Below are 18,462 nucleotides of genomic sequence, written 5' to 3' on the forward strand. Positions count from 1 at the left end.
CACCTTAACAACTAAACCAGGTTTAATGCTAGCAGCAGTCAGCAAAACACTGATCACCACTGGCTGAGTATTGTGATATAATTAGTGAATATTTAGGGCCCAAGTGTGCTATCTGTAATAGAGCCAGCTGTCTCATACTAAATTGGATTTAATATTTCAGTGCTCTAGTTGCATACATATGCTATCAGATGAGCATTGTCTGGTGGCCAGTAAACTGCAAGAGCCCATCCTTGTCTTTCTTTTTAAATTATATTTGTTTAACTGTTAACATTTATAGGATTATAAACTAAAGCACTGACAGCTAATTTTAACACAGATGAATGCACTCTTTAATTGCTGCAATCCCATTGGTTTTGATGGGATTGATTCACAAACTATTGTGCATTTAATGTGGCCTGCACAGGTTACTGCACTTTTGGGAGGTAGCCTAGTATTTAGGTTTATCTCATTCGAAAGCTATGTTTCTACACTTGATCTTAGCCAAAAGACCAAGATGTGATCAAGCTATGTTACTTTTACAAAAAATGGGTAATTTTATATTGATTGTTTTTCATGAAAAAAGACCTTTATGCATGTGTGAAATGTCTTTTTTTTTTTTTTGTTAATTTATTTATTAATTTTCTATTCTTACATCAATTAATTCACATATAATATAATTAATTATTACATAACATTTGTAATTACAATCAATATATCATATCATAAATAATAAATCCCTCCCTTTTTTTCCCCAATTCTTATTTCCAAAAATTATATAAGTCCCTCCCCAATCCTATATATCTATTACAAATGTGCTAAGAAATCTGATCAGTAGAATAATTAGTCAATGGTTGCCATATTTTCTTAAAATTATGAAGATTCCCTTGTTGTAACGCTATTATTTTTTCCATTTTGTATATATGACAGACAGAGTTCCACCAGAATGTATAATTTAATTTGGTATAGTCCTTCCAATTTTGAGTTATTTGTTGCATGGCGATTCCTGTCAATATTAATAGCAGCTTATTATTATTTGCTGAGATCGGACTCTGAGTTCTCATAGCAGTGCCAAATAGTATGGTGTCATATGAGAGTCCTACATGATTTTCTAATAACTTATTAATTTGGGGCCAAATTAAATTCCAAAAGGCATTTACACAGGGACAGAAAAAAATTAAATGATCTAGCATCCCTACTTCTATTCTACAATGCCAGCATCTATTGGATCTAGTACTATCTATCTTTTGCAGGCGTGTAGGGGTCCATAACACTCTATGTAACAAGAATATCCATGTTTGATTCATAGATGCTGACCTTGTAGACCTTAATCTCCAGGACCAAAATCGTGGCCATTGAGAAGCAGAAATTGTCTGTCCAATCTCAATACTCCAAATATCCCTAAGTCCAGTTTTCTTTTTTTTATTTAAAAATCCATATAACAATTTATACCATTTTGCCTTTTATAAACTTTTTTTTTATAAATGTCTTTTATAAACTTACCACAGAGGTAACATGCATAAAAAATTAAAACAGTGACCAGAGGTGCATGCTTTTACTTATCAGGACCCATAGGCCAACCCCCAGGCCCACCCAGTTCCACCCACCCCATCCCATTATGCCCACATCATGCCCCAGCCTTGCCCCCTAGCCCCGCCCCCTCAGCCTGTTCTCATCGGTCAGGAGGGCATCCATGTATGCACAGATGCGACACAATGATGTCATGCACACATGTTACATCACCGTGTTGCATCCATCTCGGAGAGAGGCAGTAGCCAGAAGGCCTTGAGCTTGCACAGATGCTCAAGGCCCAGTTGGGGGAGAGGCACAATCTTCAGGCATCGGCACCTCCTGTGGGTTGGTGCTGCATGCCGGTGCCTCATTGGGGGTAAGCATTCAGTTTGGGTGGGCGGGGGATGCCGATTCATGCGGGTGGGGGGTGAGCGTTTGTGAGGGGGGCGATGCTGGTTCGCGGGGGCTGGAGGCGAAGTGTGCGGGCTGGGGCGATGCTGATTCACGGACGGGGGGACTCGCAAATCAAGTCAATGCTTGGTTTGCAAGTCAGGATTTGCAAGAATGTTTTGCTCGTCTTGCAAAACACTCGCAAATCACGGCATTCATAAACCAAGGTTTGACTGTACCTAAATAATAAGTTATGTGTGCTGTTCAATGATAAAATGAAGGTAATTTAAAAAGTTTATTAAAAAAGCAAGTTAAACAACATAGTCTCCATTGAGGACTATACACTCCAGCGAGTTTCCAGTTTTTCTTAAGCTGTTTTTCCTATGATATGAAAAAACCTGGAAACTTGCTGGAGTAACCCCCCTCTTCTATGAAACCGTGCTAGCAGTTTCTAGCATGGGGAGCCATACTGAATGGACCGTGCTTTTCCCAATGCTAATAGGAACTCAATGAGCGTCGGGAGCAGCGCAAGCCATTCAGCACGGCTCTCTGCTTTAAAAACCGCTAGCGCGGTTTCATAGAAGAGGGGGTAAATGTACAGCCTTCAATGAAGACTACGCTATTTAACTTTCTTTTTAACCAAACTTTTCAAACCACCCTCATATTGATGTATTCTGTTATTGAATATAGTAAAGCTGCGTACATCACTATAGGCATGAACCAAAACTAACTATTATATGCAGCATCCTAGAGACCAAAATGAAATGACTAAAATCCTGCAGTCGTCTTGAAACTAACTCTTCCCCATTTTACAAAAACGTGGAAGAGGTTTTTAGCATTGGACGGTTCGCTGAATGCTCTGTGCTGCTCTGACACTCATAGGAACTCTATGACCGTTGGAGCAGCGCAGAGCACTCAGCGCACCGTCCGGCGCTGAAAACCTCTTCTACACTTTTGTTAAAAAAAAAAAAAAAAGGGGGGGGAAGGGGGTAAACTAGGAGAACAGGGTTGTTTGTATTTATTTTCTGTGCATGATGGATAATAGATTTGCTTGTGATGACTCTGTCCTTTGTTTCCTGCGTCCATTCAATATGTAATAGGATTATAATAGCCAATATTTAACTATCAGTCGGCCTAGCAACTATAGAAATAAATAAATAACAAGCTACAAAATAACATTCTCCCCTTTTAAGAAGTCGCATTAGAGTTTTTTTTATTGCTGGACACAGCAGTAAAAGCTCTGATGCTCCCAGAATTCCTATGAGCATTGCAGCTTTTACTGCCATGGCCTGTAATAAAAAAAAACCCTAGCATAGCGTAACCTCAGGGTAATCTTTGACTCCTCTCCCTCCTTCTCTGCTTAGATCCAACAAACCGCTAAAACCTGTTGCTTTCTCTTCTATAATATTACCAAAATCCGACCTTTGCTCTCTGAACATAGTATCAAAACCCTTATCCAAGCTCTCATCACTTCACGCTTAGACTACTGCAACGTACTTCTCTCAAGTCTCCTGTGCATCTGTCTGTCAACCCTTCAATCCTTTCAAAATGCTGTTGCAGGATTCATATTCTGTGAGAGCCGCTATGCTCACATTACCCCTCTCCTCAAGTCACTTCATTGGCTCCCCATCCATTTCCGAATACTCTTCAAACTCATCTTACTGATTTACAAGTGCATTCACCCTGTGGACCCTCAATATCTCTCCTCCCTAATATCCCTTATATGGTCCCCCCTCCCCCTGTGAACTTCGTTCATCGAGTAAGTCCCTCATATCTGTACCCTTTTCATCCAGTGCCAACTCCAGACTCCATCCCTTCTTTCTTGCTGCACCATATGCCTGGAACAGACTGCCAAAATCAATATGTCATGCTCGTGTCTCTAGAAGTACAGTCAAACATCGGTTTGCGAATAACCCAGTTTGTGAGTGTTTTGCAAGACGAGCAAAACACTCAGCAAACTTTTGACTCGCAAACCGAGTGTTGACTCAATTTGTGAGCACCCCCCCCCCAATAACCAGCATCGCTCACCCCCCCGCTCGCAAAGGCCCCCTCGCTCCAAGCAGCACCCCCGCCCGAACAACTTAAACTTTACCCCCCCCCCCCGTCTGGCACCGGCACGCAGGCACAGATCGTGCCGGTGCCTAGAAGATCTTCTGGCTTCTGCCTGCCTTGAGCATGCATCTGTGCATGCTCAAGGACTTCTAATTCTCCCTCTCGCCGAGAAAGGGAGAATTAGAAGTCCTTGAGCATGCGCAGATGCATGCTCAAGGCAGGCAGAAGCCGGAAGATCTTCTAGGCACCGGCACGATCTGTGCCTACGTGCCGGTACCAGACCGGGGGGGGGGTTAAGTTTAAGTTGTTCGGGCGGGGGGGCCGATTCGTGCGGGGGGGTGCCGGTTCACGCAGATGGGGGGGTCTTTGCGAGCGGGGGGGGGGGGGGGAGCAGCATTGCTGGCCTCAGGAGGTGGGGTGGGGGGGAACGTATCAAAGCGTGTTTCCATTATTTCCTATGGGGAAACTCGCTTTGATAAACGAGCATTTTGGATTACGAGCATGCTCCTGGAACGGATTATGCTCGTAATCCAAGGTACCACTGTATTGAAATTCAAGCTAAAAGCCCACTGTTTTTAAAACTGCTTTCAAAACTCCCACTCACTGTCAGTACCTTTACACATTGTATCATTCCTTCTACCAGAATCTCCCCAACACCTGAGACATCCTGTCTTTCTGTCCAAATTAGATTGTAAGCTCATCTATTGACTGTTAAATGTACAGTGTTGCGTACACCTTTTAACGCTATAGAAATGATAAATAGTAGTAGCAGCTTCATAAAAACGGGGGGTGGAATTATAAATTCAAAATTTTTTGTTTGAACCTATGTATCAGATTCACTATTTTTATCCAGATACACAAATTGTGAAAGCTATTTTAGTATATCTGTCCCAAAGGACTATTCATATTTCTGAAAATAATGTCATTTCTGGGAATATAAAGTTAAAAAAAGGGATATAAAATGTTTTATGAAAATTGCCACAAGCTATAGGACTTAAAATGTGTTTTTTTACAAGACTGGCTTCTAATACATTTGAATCTTGAACATTTTGTGAAAATTAGGAGTAGCTAAACATTTTGGTATTCATTGCATCATTTCTTTTGGGGCAGTACTAGGTCACTTTTTGATTGATGATGCCTGAAAAATACTGTACGAAAGACTGGTCAAAACATTTATTACTGTCAGAGTGAAAAAGTCAGTTTGTTATACATGTCTGATTAACAGAAGTTTTCCAGTCTCGGCCTTGGTGTTGAAATTAAATAGAGGTCTAACTGAATCAATGTATACCATGTTGGAGATCATGCATTTCATATATATTTCTCTGTCTAGCCTTTTATTAAGTTGTAACTTATGTGTTTTCTACATTTTGGTTAATGGACCTGCTGCCTGCTTTGTTCTGAGAAAACATTTTTCAGAAGCCATTTGCCTGGAATAAATTAAAATGAAAGTTGCCCACTACTTACCTAGATAAAGGTACTCTCAATGATCAGCAACGCTGGGCAGTTTGGAGGAGGGAAACGAGGCATGCAAGTTAGATTTTCAGATCTGCACATGTTGTACGGAAGAGAAAAAAGTACCTGTAAGAAAAGCTGGGTACTTTTCATAGGACAACTTTTCTCTGAGAATTAGCGCATGGATTAGAGATTAGCCCATGAATTTTACAGGCAGATAAAATGCATTTTTTTGAATGCATTTGGAGAATGATTCAGTAAAGGGTGCCCAAAGTTGGGCACCGTTAAGATTCACAATATAAAGGTCACTTAGCGCTAAGCAACTTTTATAAAAAAAGCGCTTGGCATGGCCCAAAGTTCGGCATCATTAAGATTCACAATATAAAGGTCACTTAGCGCTAAGCAATTTTTATTGAAAAGTGTTTGGCAAGGATTCTGGTGCCCAACTATGGGCACTGCTGAAACCTGGTATAAATGCTGGCACGCAACCAATGACAGTTGGGCATGCAAATGATCCTATTCTATAACATTGTGCCTAAATTCTAGGAATACCCCTGATCCACCAATGCCCTTCCTCTTACTATACGCTCTTTTGAGTTGTGCTCAAGACAATCTAGGTCTGATTCTCTTAAGGATGCCGATCTTGGTTGTGGCAGTTTAAAAAAATCTGGATGTTTACCTCCTTTTTCTGGATAGTGGTTGGTGCTAACTATCCAGACAGACAGCCTTTCTTCATTAACATTCCATAATTTATAATTAACCACAGTACTGGGAGAGGGGAGGGGGGTGCAGATTGACTATGGCCAAGGATTTCAATTGCTACTGGCAAATAGAAAGGAAGGGTGAAATCTTGCCCTATTCTTCCATGTCCTGGTGATGTCAGGTATCTTATTCTGCGATTTCCAGGACACATGATGGTTGAAAATAAACATGGTGCTGAGACTGGATTAGACACTAAAGCCACCATCTCAATTAAGGTTGAGAATTCCTCAAGCCTTAATCAATGGGTCCTGCCTCCCAACCCAATACAGTAGCAGAACTGCAGATTCCATCGTGATGTGTCTTCAGCTGCTAGGTGATAATGCTGTAGGAATTTTTGCTGCTGTGGCAACTAGGTCAGAGGTTTAGACATCAGTGCCCTTATCATTATAGTCTAGCCTTATGGTTCCATGCTCACCCATTGGTATGCCATCTTGATGAATCATGATAAAACAAATAAAAAATTTTGAAGAGGAGAGAAAAGAAATTACCAAATATACTCAAATATAAACTTAGATTTTGGGGTCAGAAAAATGGACAAAAACAGGAGTCTCAGTTTATATTCAAGCTAAAACCTGACCACTTGGCTCAGCTGTCCTCTTCCTCCTGAACTACAGGGGCGTCCTCCACTCTGAACTGTTGTCCACAATACACACACCATCCCTGGAGCCAATATTCACATACATGCCCCCACCCCCAATCACTGATCCCCATATACCCGTTGATGCTGCCGCTGTAGATTCACTGACCTCCATACACCCCCCAGAGCTGCTGATCTCCATACACTTGTGGATTGTGCTGCTGCCAATCCGTTGTATGTTGAACCGGGCGGGGCCTTGAGCATCCTTAAACATCTGCTCATACTCAAAGCCTACTGGTTCCTTCCTTCTCTGAGTGGGAGCCAGCAGACCTTGAGCATACACAGATGCTCAAGCTCCACCTGGTTCAACATACAGCAGATCGGTCACGGCAGAACCTATAGGTATAAGGAAGTCAGTGGCTCTGGGGGGTGCATGGAGGTAGCAAATCTGCAGCGGCACCAATGGGTATTTGTAGGTCAGTGACTTAGGGAGTGGGGGCATGAATTGTGGATAGCGGCTCTGGTGTGTGTGTTGTGGATAGCGATGCACCCCCCCAGGCAGGATAGTGACCAGTGGCGTACTGGGGGTGGGGTGTTCACTCTGGATGCTCTGACAACTGGCACCAGCATCAAGAACTATTCTGGGTAGCAGCAGCAGCAGTGTTCCCAATTCATTGCTCTTGGCATTGGGCCTTCCTCTGTGCCTGGTCCTGCCTTTGTGAAAACAGGAAGTAGACGGAACAAAGCAGAGAGGAAGGCCCGATGCCAAGAGCAGCAAATCATGAAGGTTGTGCTACAGACTGGAGGGTGACAAAAAGAGAGAGGGGAGAGGATGAAAAATGCTGCACCCAATTAGGGAGAGGGAGAAGGAAGACCAGGGAAGGGAGAGGAGACAAAAGAGAGATGCCAGACTATGGGGAAAGAAAGGAAGGAAGGAAGGGAAGGAAGGAAATGCCAGGCCATGGAGGGAGAGGAAGAGATGTCAGGGAATGGGTGGGAGGAAAGGGAAGGAGACAGAGGTGTCAAACCATCAGGAAGGGAGGGAGGAAGAGAGGGAGACAAAGGAGATGCCAGAGCATGGAGGGAGAGGGAAAGATGGATGAAGAAGAGAGGAGAGAGATCCCAGGGCATGGGAGAAGGGAAGCAGATGCTAGAACATGGGGTGAGTTGAAGTGGAAAGGAAGGAAGGAAAAGAGAAAGGAGAGAAACCAGAGCATGAGAAAAATGGAAGGAACAGAGAAAGAGGGTGAACATAAGAACATAAGCAGTGCCTCTGCTGGGTCAGACCAGCGGTCCATCATGCCCAGAAGTCCGCTCACGCGGCGGACCACCAGGTCCAGGACCTGTATAGTAACCCTCTATCTATACCCATCTATACCCTTTTCCTTCAGGAAATTGTCCAATCCCTTCTTGAACTCCAATACCGTACCCTGTCCTATCACACCATCTGGAAACACATTCCAGGAGTCCACCATTCATTGGGTGAAGAAGAACTTCCTAAAATTGGTTCTGATTCTGTCCCCTTTTAATTTTTCTGAATTCCCTCTCATTCTTGTAGTTTGTGAAAGCTTGAAGAATCTGTCCCTCTCTACTTTCTCTATGCCCTTCATGATTTTGTAAGTTTCTATCATATCCCCTCTAAGTCTCCGCTTCTCCAGGGAAAAGAGCCCCAGTTTCTCCAATCTTTCAGTGTATGAAAAGTTTTCCATACCTTTTATCAAACGTGTCGCTCTCTTCTGAACCCTTTCGAGTATCGCCATATCCTTCTTTAGGTATGGTGACCAATATTGGACGCAGTACTCCAGATGCGGGCGCACCATCGCCCGATACAATGGCAGGATAACTTCTTTCATTCTGGTTGTAATACCTTTCTTGATTATACCTAGCATTCTATTCACTTTCTTAGCGGCCGCTGCGTACTGTGCTGACGGCTTCATGGTCTTGTCCACTATTACCCCCAAGTCCCTTTCTTGGGTACTCTCACTCAGTAACAGCCCTCCCATCGTGTAGCTGTACCTCTGGTTTCTGTTTCCTACATGCAAGACTTTACATTTCTCTACATTAAACTTCATCTGCCATCTCGTTACCCACTCCACTAGTGTGTTCAGGTCCCTTTGTAAATCTTTGCAGTCTTCTTTAGTCCTAGCCCCATTAAATAGTTTGGTGTCGTCTGCAAATTTTATTACTTCGCACTTCGTCCCTGTTTCTAGATCATTTATAAATACATTGAACAGCAGCGTTCCAAGCACCGACCCCTGCGGAACACCATGCGTGACCCTCCTCCAGTCCGAATAGTGATCCTTCACTCCTATCCTCTGCTTCCTACCCGCCAACAAATTCCTGATCCATCTGTGTACGTCTCCTTCTAACCCATGGTACTTCAGTTTCCGAAGTAGGCATTCATGTGGTACCCTGTCAAAGGCTTTTTGGAAGTCTAAATATACGATGTCTATGGGGTCCCCTTTGTCCATCCAAATGTTAATTTCTTTGAAGAAGTGCAATAAGTTCGTCAGGCACGATCTTCCCTTGCAGAAGCCATGTTGGTTTGTTATCATAAGTTTATTCTTTTCTAGATGCTCCTCGATGCTTTCTTTTATCAGCGCTTCTGCCATTTTCCCCGTAACTGAGGTCAGACTTACCGGTCTGTAGTTCCCCGGGTCACCTCTCGATCTCTTTTTAAAGATGGGCGTAACATTGGCTATCTTCCAATTCTCCGGGATCACGCCTGTTTTTAGGGATAGATTACAGACTTGGACACTGGATGGAATGTAGAGTGAAGAGAACAGGAGGAAAGCTGAAACCAGAGTTTACAAAAGGAGGAAAAACATTTATTTTTTGTTGCTTTAGAATAAAGTAGTATTGTAGCTGTATTGATAAATATTTATAAATAGAAAATTGTAGGCAGCAATAGGCATCCTACTGCTGTCCAGCAACCAATCAGGATGCACTTAAAAAAAAAAAACAGGCAGGCTGCCTACTCTCTAGGCTTCTGTCGCGGTGGATGGGGGATGTGTTGAGACACTTAAGCTTGCCCAAGGTCATTATATCCTATTTAGGTGGTAGAGTCTGTTTTCCATTGGTACTGGCCAGCTGAATAGGTGTTAATAAGTTGCAGCTGTTAGAGTTAATAAATGCTGAAGGTAATTACACGTTTTGATGTAATAAGTTTTCTTTTTGTTTTTGACATACCTGTGGTTTAGAAACATAGAAACATAGAAAATGACGGCAGAAAAGGGCTATAGCCCACCAAGTCTGAACATTTCAAGTATCCGCCCCCCTGAATTCACTCCCTTAGCGATCCCACGTGAATATCCCATTTTATCTTAAAATCTGTCACGCTGCTGGCCTCAATCACCTGCAGTGGGAATTTGTTCCAATGATCCACCACTCTTTCGGTGAAGAAGTACTTTCTGGAGTCGCTATGAAACTTCCCTCCCCTGATTTTCAGCGGATGCCCTCTGGTGGTCGAGGGTCCCATGAGACAGAAGATATCATCTTCCGACTCGATACGTCCCGTGATGTACTTAAACGTTTCTATCATATCTCCCCTCTCTCTTCGTTCCTCCACTGAGTACAGCCACAATTTTTTCAGTCTTTCTTCATATGTAAGATCCTTGAGCCCCAAGACCATCCTGGTGGCCATTCGCTGAACCGACTCGATCCTCAGCATGTCCTTCCGGTAGTGTGGTCTCCAGAATTGAACGCAATACTCCAAATGAGGCCTCACCATGGATATGTATAACGGCATCATAACTTCAGGTCTCCTGCTGACAAAACCTCTATGGATACAACCCATCATTTGTCTTGCCCTGGAGGAAGCCTTCTCCACTTGATTGGCAGCCTTCATGTCATCACTAATGATCACCCCTAGATCACGTTCCGCCGTGGTCCTGACCAAGGTCTCACCATTTAGTACATAAGTTCTGCACGGGTTTCTCTTACTCAGCTGCATTACTTTACACTTTTTAGCATTGAAGCCTAGCTGCCAAGTTGCTGACCATCGTTCCAGTAGCAGTAGGTCCTGCGTCATATTATCAGGTAAAATGCTTTTACCTACTATGTTGCAAAGTTTGGCGTCATCGGCGAACAGTGATACCCTTCCACTAAGTCCTTGCGTCATATCTCTTATGAATAAGTTGAATAGAATCGGGCCCAAGACTGAGCCCTGCGGCACTCCACTGATCACTTCTGAAGTTTTGTATGGGGTACTGTTTACCACCACCCTCTGAAGTCTACCGCTCAGCCAATCCCCAACCCATGTAGTTAGAGTGATAGTTATGTGATAGTTTATTTTTTGGTATATCTATACATTTTTTGCTTTTGGTATTTTTGAGTACCCTAATGGTAGGCACTATTACATTAAGCCTAACGATGCCTAAGTCATACCACATCTATTTTCTGCCACTAACCATGCCCATTTTTCAGGTAGGAATTGTTAGGCACTTCGTCTTAGGTGCTGGTAAGCGCCATGCTGAATTCCACATTCAACTTCAATTAATAGTAAATTACTGTTCATAATTGACTTTTAATAGCTTTTTAATCAAAAGGGCAATTAAAGTCAATTTACTAATTTGGAATTGTGTTTAGAATTAGACTAGGCATTCCCAATTAGGGCCCCTAGTGATGCCTAAACTAGGCACCGTTTATAGAATCCCCCCAGAATACCTAAAGTGCCTTTATTTCAACATAAAAAAGCACTCGCAGCAGCATTTCTGTGCATATTAATTCAGCAATAATAGATGCTTTATTAGCAATTTCGTTTGTATTTTATTTCACCTTGAATACACCAAATAAAACATTTTATATGATGGTGTAAGAGTTATTTTTGAATCTGTATAATAAAATTATGTTCTTTTATCTTGTAGCTAGGTAGATAATTTGAATACAGTGATTTTGCCTTCTCTTAATATAAAAAGGGCATTAATATAGATTGTCTCAGATTTTCTGAATGAAGTGGTTATTTGTTTTCCAGGATCAGTGGTTTTGGCGTGTGAGAAATAACAGAGTGATGGACGGATACCCAATGCAGATCACTTACTTCTGGAGGGGCCTACCTCCGAGCATTGATGCGGTATATGAAAACAGTGAGGGAAATTTTGTTTTCTTTAAAGGTAAGAAATACACACACTGGCAAGATATGGGAAGGTGGTGAAAAGATTCTGGAAATGATCATGCGTTGGCCTGTCTGTAGATGTCATGGGACAACTTTTTTATTAGGAATTTGCGGCACATAAGAAATGCCAAGGAATTGTAAAATCTTGATTTTTTTTTTTCACTTACTGAATGCTGCATGATTAACCATGGCTTACTAATAGAGGATATTACCACAGACAGAATTTTAGAGGAACACAGGACTGGAGTAAGTAATTAAGGCCCTCTTTCACTAAGCTGTGGTAGACGTTTCTACCATGGCGCAGGGCACTTAATGCGCTGATGCTGTTCCAGTGCTCATAGAAATTCTATGAGTATCGGAGCATCATCAGAGAATTTACTGTTATATACTATATGCTATATACATTATAATAGTTTAATATGGAAAATATATTGGGAGTTAGCAGAACCGAATGCTAAAATTGTTCAGATTTGGTTCTATCATCAATGAACGTTTTTAACACAATCTCCTTTTCAGTTTGATTCTTTTCCTTAGACAGATCATTTTCTGATCATATTTTCTACAGAATATTTGTCTAGATTCAATTTAGCTCATGCTTTACCTACAATAAGATCTGTTCAGAATGTAGCTCGTAATTTTGGAACGATTGATATTTCATCTCTTCCTCCTTTATTTTCAATATTTCCTTCTGCTTTTCCTGATCAATCATTAGAATGTTGATCTCATATTTGGAATCAATCACTGAGTCTTGCAGTGGAAAAAAATCTTTTGATAAAGGATCCAAAAATCATGTAATAATACACATAGATAGTTTCTTGATAGCTTAAGCCTTCTTAAGCGTTAATTGAGAAGAGCAAAACATCTTTGAAGAAAATGATGTTCTCCATCTTCACTGCAGTTTTACAGATCATGTAGTAAATCGCATAATATGGAACTAAAAATTGCAAAAAGATCATTTTACTCGCGCTTCATATCTTCTTCATCTAACCCATCTAAGACTTTGTATTCTATTTTAAAAAAGGAAGCTAACCCTTTCTCATCACAACTCCCAAACTCCTGATCCAGATGTTTGAATGTTAAAAATAGTTGCGGGATGAACCAGTGCATACCTGTCACTTCCATTATATGCAAATCTCTCTCATGCATATTCATTAGGGATATCTTGAAAACCTGACTGGCTGGGGTCCCCCAGGACAGGTTTGGGAACCACTGGTGTAAACCAACAGTTGCAGCACTAGCCCCGTCCTGACGAAGAAGGCGAAACACGTTGGTGGGGAACAGTGCGGCCATGCAGCCTTAACACTAAGTTAAGTGTATTATTCATTCATGATTGCTAGAGAATGAAATGCCTACATGAGCAAATTCAAAAGATAAGATGAAGGTTTGATAAGGACATGAAATTTGTCAACATAATTGAAGAAAGAAAATTGAATTAAGCTTTCATGAAAAGCCGAGGGTTAAATTAAAAGAAAAGAAAAGAAAAAAACTAACTTTGATATACACAGGGTGAATTCAGTGAGGAGTGCTGCTACGCTGATAATTTTCAGAGTAGCGTTTAATCTTCTGTAAACCGCATAGAACTTCACGGTATTGCGGTATATAAGCTGTTATTATTATTATTATTTACATATCATTGTATAGTTCTTTGCATTCAGAGATATGTGGCAAGACAGCGAGTCTGTTTTGGAGTGTAACTGATACAGATGAAACAGCTAAATCTCTCCAAGTTAACATTAAACTTCTGCATAATACAGTTGTTCAACAAGTTCACATAATAATGGATTTGATTTTTTTTGACCAAGGGGTCCTTTTACTATGGCGCGCTAGCTGTTTTAGCCACGCTAAATGGTAATGTGTCCATGCTAAAACAGCTAGCATGCCTTAGTAAAAGGACCCCCAAGTTTCTCATAATAAACATTTACCCCTCCCCCCTCTTTTATAAAGGTGCGCTAAGCTTTTTGGCACGTGCATGCTAGCCTATGGACACGTTGATTTAACATGTTCTAAATCTGCACTAAAACGCTTAGCGCGCCTTTGTAAAAGAGGGCCTTTGTTGGTACTCTGCCTACTCTTACTCAATTAGCAAACATATTCACCTCTATGAGGAAAACAACCTGTTCATTTAATCCTATTTTAAGATGGAATTCTTTTCTTAATATTTTTAGTTTTTACTGTGTATACTGCTTTGGCCTGCTTGATGGTAAAGGTGGTATAGAAAGTTTAAACAAACATAAACATAAAAGCCCATATTCTATAAATGGTGCCTCCCTGGGAGGGAGAGAGAGAGCTTCCCTAGCAAGAGGCTGATACAAGCCTTGGGAAGTACAGATTATCCAGGAGAGGAGTTCCAGGAGGAGAGCTCCCACTAAGAGATGAAGCTTTGACTTCTTGAATGTCCTGGTGGCCCTGACGCAGCGGATACTTTTGATTAATGATTCCGCGAAACGCTGGCCGCGTCGGCAAATTTACACCAGCGACTGCACTCCTTTATAAAGTTAAATCAGCAAAATCAGCAAAGTCAACCACTAAAAAGCTAAGTAATTTGGTTGCTGTTTTTCTTAGTGTCTAGCTTACACTTCCTTTTTGCGACCCGATTGTGGGTTAGCTGTTTTAAGTGCTTTCTGAAAATGCTTTAAAAAAATATGTATGGGGGTCAATGATTGGAGTTGGAGCAATTGTACTACGCTGATTTCTTCCAGTTTGTGAGTGTCACTGCTGCGCGTAGGCTCCGTTTCTGAGACCCAAGCCCTTCTAGTTGTTTGGGCTTATATGTAGAAGTGTAGTGCTGGGTAATAGCAGTATTTGCATTGGTTCTCTGCCTTAAGTTAGGTGCCAGTAGGTGCACCAGCGCCTAACTTAAGTAGGGAAAACCATTTAAAAATAATTTAAAATTTTAAAATTTAGGTTTCTAGAGATGTCTATAAAACCACTGCCTAGATCACGTTTATGGGGGCACCTTAGAACGTCTAAGATCAAAGTAGCTGTGGCTAACACTGAAAAAATACTGGCTGTGCCAGAGATGCACTGAAAAAAATTACAATTTCCCCTGACGCAGCCAGTATTGCTGGCGAAACAAGATTCTTGTTGGGAGATTTTAAACTGCTTATGCTGATAATTTGAGCTGCAAGAGTGAAGTTTGTTTGAAAAAAACACTGAGGGGCGTGTTAGTATCAGTTTTGATCTTGAGAGAATGTTTGAAGAATTCAACCGACAGCTAAGTTTTGCTTTTGCTTTTTTTTTTGCTTTTTTAATAGTGGGATGTTCTCTTGTGAGATATGAAAGGTATTTTATGAGTGGAGTTTTATATGCCTATGATAGTATTAAGGCGGCTAGTCACAATGTTAGTGAAATGTGCTGCATGGTGTTTTTGAGGCTTTTTCTCCACTGTTGAAAATACCACATACTCCTTCATTGTTCTCCCACTTTTGGCAAAGTAACTTTCAGAATAATTTTGTAATAGAATTACAGTTACTATACAGTAGTCATTGCTTTTTCAGTTGTCCCATGGTAGTTTTAGCATCTGTGCACACTTAGGGCTATATTCTATAAACGGTGTCCCGATTGTAGGCGGTGGTAAGCATCCTACCGCTGTCTAACCAGCCAATCGAAACAACCCAAGGTAGGCCGCCTACACTTTAGGCATCTGTCACGGGTTCAGGTAGGCACCTAGGGACATTTAAGCTCGTCCAAGGCTAGGCGTGAGCATGGTTTCACCCGGAAGTGACCTTAGGCAAGCTTAAGCAGCCCTAGACGTCTCCCTAGGGCTGCTATAGGCGCCTGAAATGTAGGCCTTCAAAATGCTGGCCTACATTTCAAACTGACATGCCACTAAACTGATCACAGCAAGGAAATCTCTCTGCTATAATCAGCTGAGTGGCAGCGGCAGGGAACTCTTGAACCCCATATCAAGTTGGTTGGCAGGAGGGATGCTCCCTCCCTCCTGCCACCTCCCCTGAAACCTCTCCCCCCCACACACACACTGTCTACAGCAGGAGGGATGCCCACTCCCTCCTGCTGCAAATCCCTAAACAATCCCTGGCAGGAAGGTTTCCCACTCTCTCCTGCCGGCACCCCTGAACCTCCATCCTCCAAATCTCACCCCCCCCCCCCCAGTACCTTTAACAAGAAGGCTGGCCGGAGGGATGCCTTCTCCCTCCGACTGGCAGGCCCATCTCTTCAGAATGGTAAGCCTTTCCTTTCGTGGTGAATCCTGAGATGCACTGGGGAGGGCCTAAGGCTCTGATTGGCCCAGGTACCTAAGGCCTCCCCCATAGGAGGGGCTTTAAGCACCTGGGCCAACCGGAGTATTAGGTCTCCTTCCCAGTTCATTCTAGGATGCACTGTGTGTGGCCTAAGACCCCATTGGAGTGGTTTTAAGTATCTGGCCAAATGGAGTCTTAGGACCACTCCCAGTGCATTCCAGAATGCAATTGGAAGGAGGCCTAAGACTTTGGTTGGCCCAAGTGCCTGGGCCAATCAAGGCCTTAGGCTCCTCCCTGGGGCATCCCAGGATGCACCAGGAAGTGGAAGGTCTGCCATTCAGAAGAGGCGGGCCTGCCGTCCAGAGGGATTGGGCATCCCTCTAGCCGGTCTTCTATGAAAAGGTATGGGGGAGGGTGCAGGTGGATTTCAGGGGTGAGGGTGTTTGGGAGGTGCCAGCAGGAGGGATTGGGCATCTGCCTGCCTGGGATGTTAGAGGGGCTGCCAGCAGGAGGGATTGGGCATCCCTCCTGCCAGGGATGTTAGCGGGGAAGGAAGGGTGCCGGCAGGAGGGAGTGGGTATCTCTCCTTCCAGCTGATTTGCGGTGAGGTTTGGGTGTTCCCTGATGTAGCTGCTCTCAGACAATCGCAGCAGGGGAATTCTCCCCTCCCCCATCAGCTGAGAAACAGGGACTCCCCAAAGCTGCAATTCTGTAACTGATGTCCAGAACTTGGGTGCCAGTTACAGAATTGCTATTTTGGGGAATCCCTGATGCTCAAGTGGAGGGGGAATTTCCCTGCCACGATCGACTGATGTGGTCTAGGCAAAGATAGGTGGCTGAAATATAGGTCAGAGTTTCTTAGGCCTAAATTTCAGCCGCCTATCTTAGCGTGATTTGAAACTGGGTAGCCGCTTTAGATCGGCTAATGCCACTTCAGGGGTTGGCCACACCTACTTTGACGTTCCTTGGCCTAAAGTGGCTTCCTAGCCGTGATTTCAGTGGCCATTTCAGCCGCCTTTTATTTAGGCATCAGTAGGCGCTTCAACCCTGCTGTTTCTGACCATTGGCAGGGCACCTATCGACACCTAAATTTAGACGCTGGTTGGGCCTGATTCTGGAAATGGTGCATGGTGCAGTAGGCACCTCCAAAATGGGTGCCTACCACATGTCAATCATGGTAGGTGTTGAATTCAGAATATTGTCTCTTTTCTTCTACAGATACCTTAAATGGTACAGGCCTACATTTAAAGCATATGATGTATCCCTACGAGAAGTGCTTAGGCATACCTATGGATGCCTAAGGCCACTTCTGGCATAAACCATGCCTACACCAACTTTAGGCATCTGTAGGCATTCCTAGATGTCTCTGTATATGTGTGAACAATGCCTATATTGCAGGCGATCTTTGCCTCATTGATTTTTTAAAAAAAACAATTGGTCTGTTATACAGAGGTAGGATGTCTACCACCACCTACATTTGGATGCCATTTTTAGAATTAGGCCCATATAGCCTGATTCTGGAAATGGCATCTGCTGCAGTAGGCATCTGGAAAACAGGTGGACATAGCCTGAATATTGACCCCCATGGTTTAATTTTTAGGGTTTAAGGTGTAAGTGCAGCTTGTTAAACATAACCTCACTGTTAATCCAGTGATATACCCTTAACATTAGCACTGATATGTGCTAAATGATTCTCAGAAAATCTACAGGTGTCATCAATCATCAATCACCAGTAGGCGCTTTGTCCAGAATTGTATCTACTTTTTTGTACAGATAACTTAAATGCAGGCCAGAGTTTTACAGGCCTACATTTAAGGCATCTGACTCATGCCTACAGAAGCACCTAGGCACGCCTATGGATGCCTAATGCCACTTCCGGCATAAGCCACATCAATGCTGGCTTTTGGCATCTGTGGGCATTCCTAGATGCCTCCGTACACACACAAATGATGCCTACATTCTAGGTGTCATTTGCTGCTTTGATTTTATTTATTTATTTTTTATATCTTTATTAATTTTTAAAGGGGTGGGGGGTTGGAGGGAGGGGAATAAATATTGATAGTGATATTTGGGTAACTTAATTCTTTATTTGTATTGTATATTAGGATATATTATGATATTATTATATGCAGGAAAATGAAATTATTGAATGATATTTATGTTACCTTTATAGATAATAGTGGAATATATGGAATATCTTTTGTTATTTCATTTGTATGACACTGTTTTTGTTTAAAAATCAATAAAGAATTAAAAAAAAAGAAACTAAAACAGTGTGTAAAGGAATACATACAAAAACAGTTATAAAAACAGCACTGATATTTTACAGAATTTTCCCACCCAAAATTATTTTCTCCCCCTTCCTGCCCCTATTATAACACACTCATGAAAACCAAATAATATTACTTGCATATTCCCATATCACA

General features: G+C 42.4%; 1 protein-coding gene across 1 annotated transcript in view; it reads left to right on the top strand.

Annotated features, from left to right (window-relative positions):
- MMP16 (matrix metallopeptidase 16) overlaps window positions 1-18,462 on the top strand; it is a 734,678-nt gene that overhangs the window by 644,405 nt on the left and 71,811 nt on the right. Inside the window, exon 7 of the mRNA XM_033933350.1 lies at window positions 11,694-11,832. Coding sequence (XP_033789241.1) covers window positions 11,694-11,832 — 139 coding nt within the window. The remainder of the gene's footprint in view (window positions 1-11,693; window positions 11,833-18,462) is intronic.

This window comes from Geotrypetes seraphini, chromosome 2, assembly GCF_902459505.1.
Source record: "Geotrypetes seraphini chromosome 2, aGeoSer1.1, whole genome shotgun sequence".
In the NCBI taxonomy this organism is placed as follows: domain Eukaryota; kingdom Metazoa; phylum Chordata; class Amphibia; order Gymnophiona; family Dermophiidae; genus Geotrypetes; species Geotrypetes seraphini.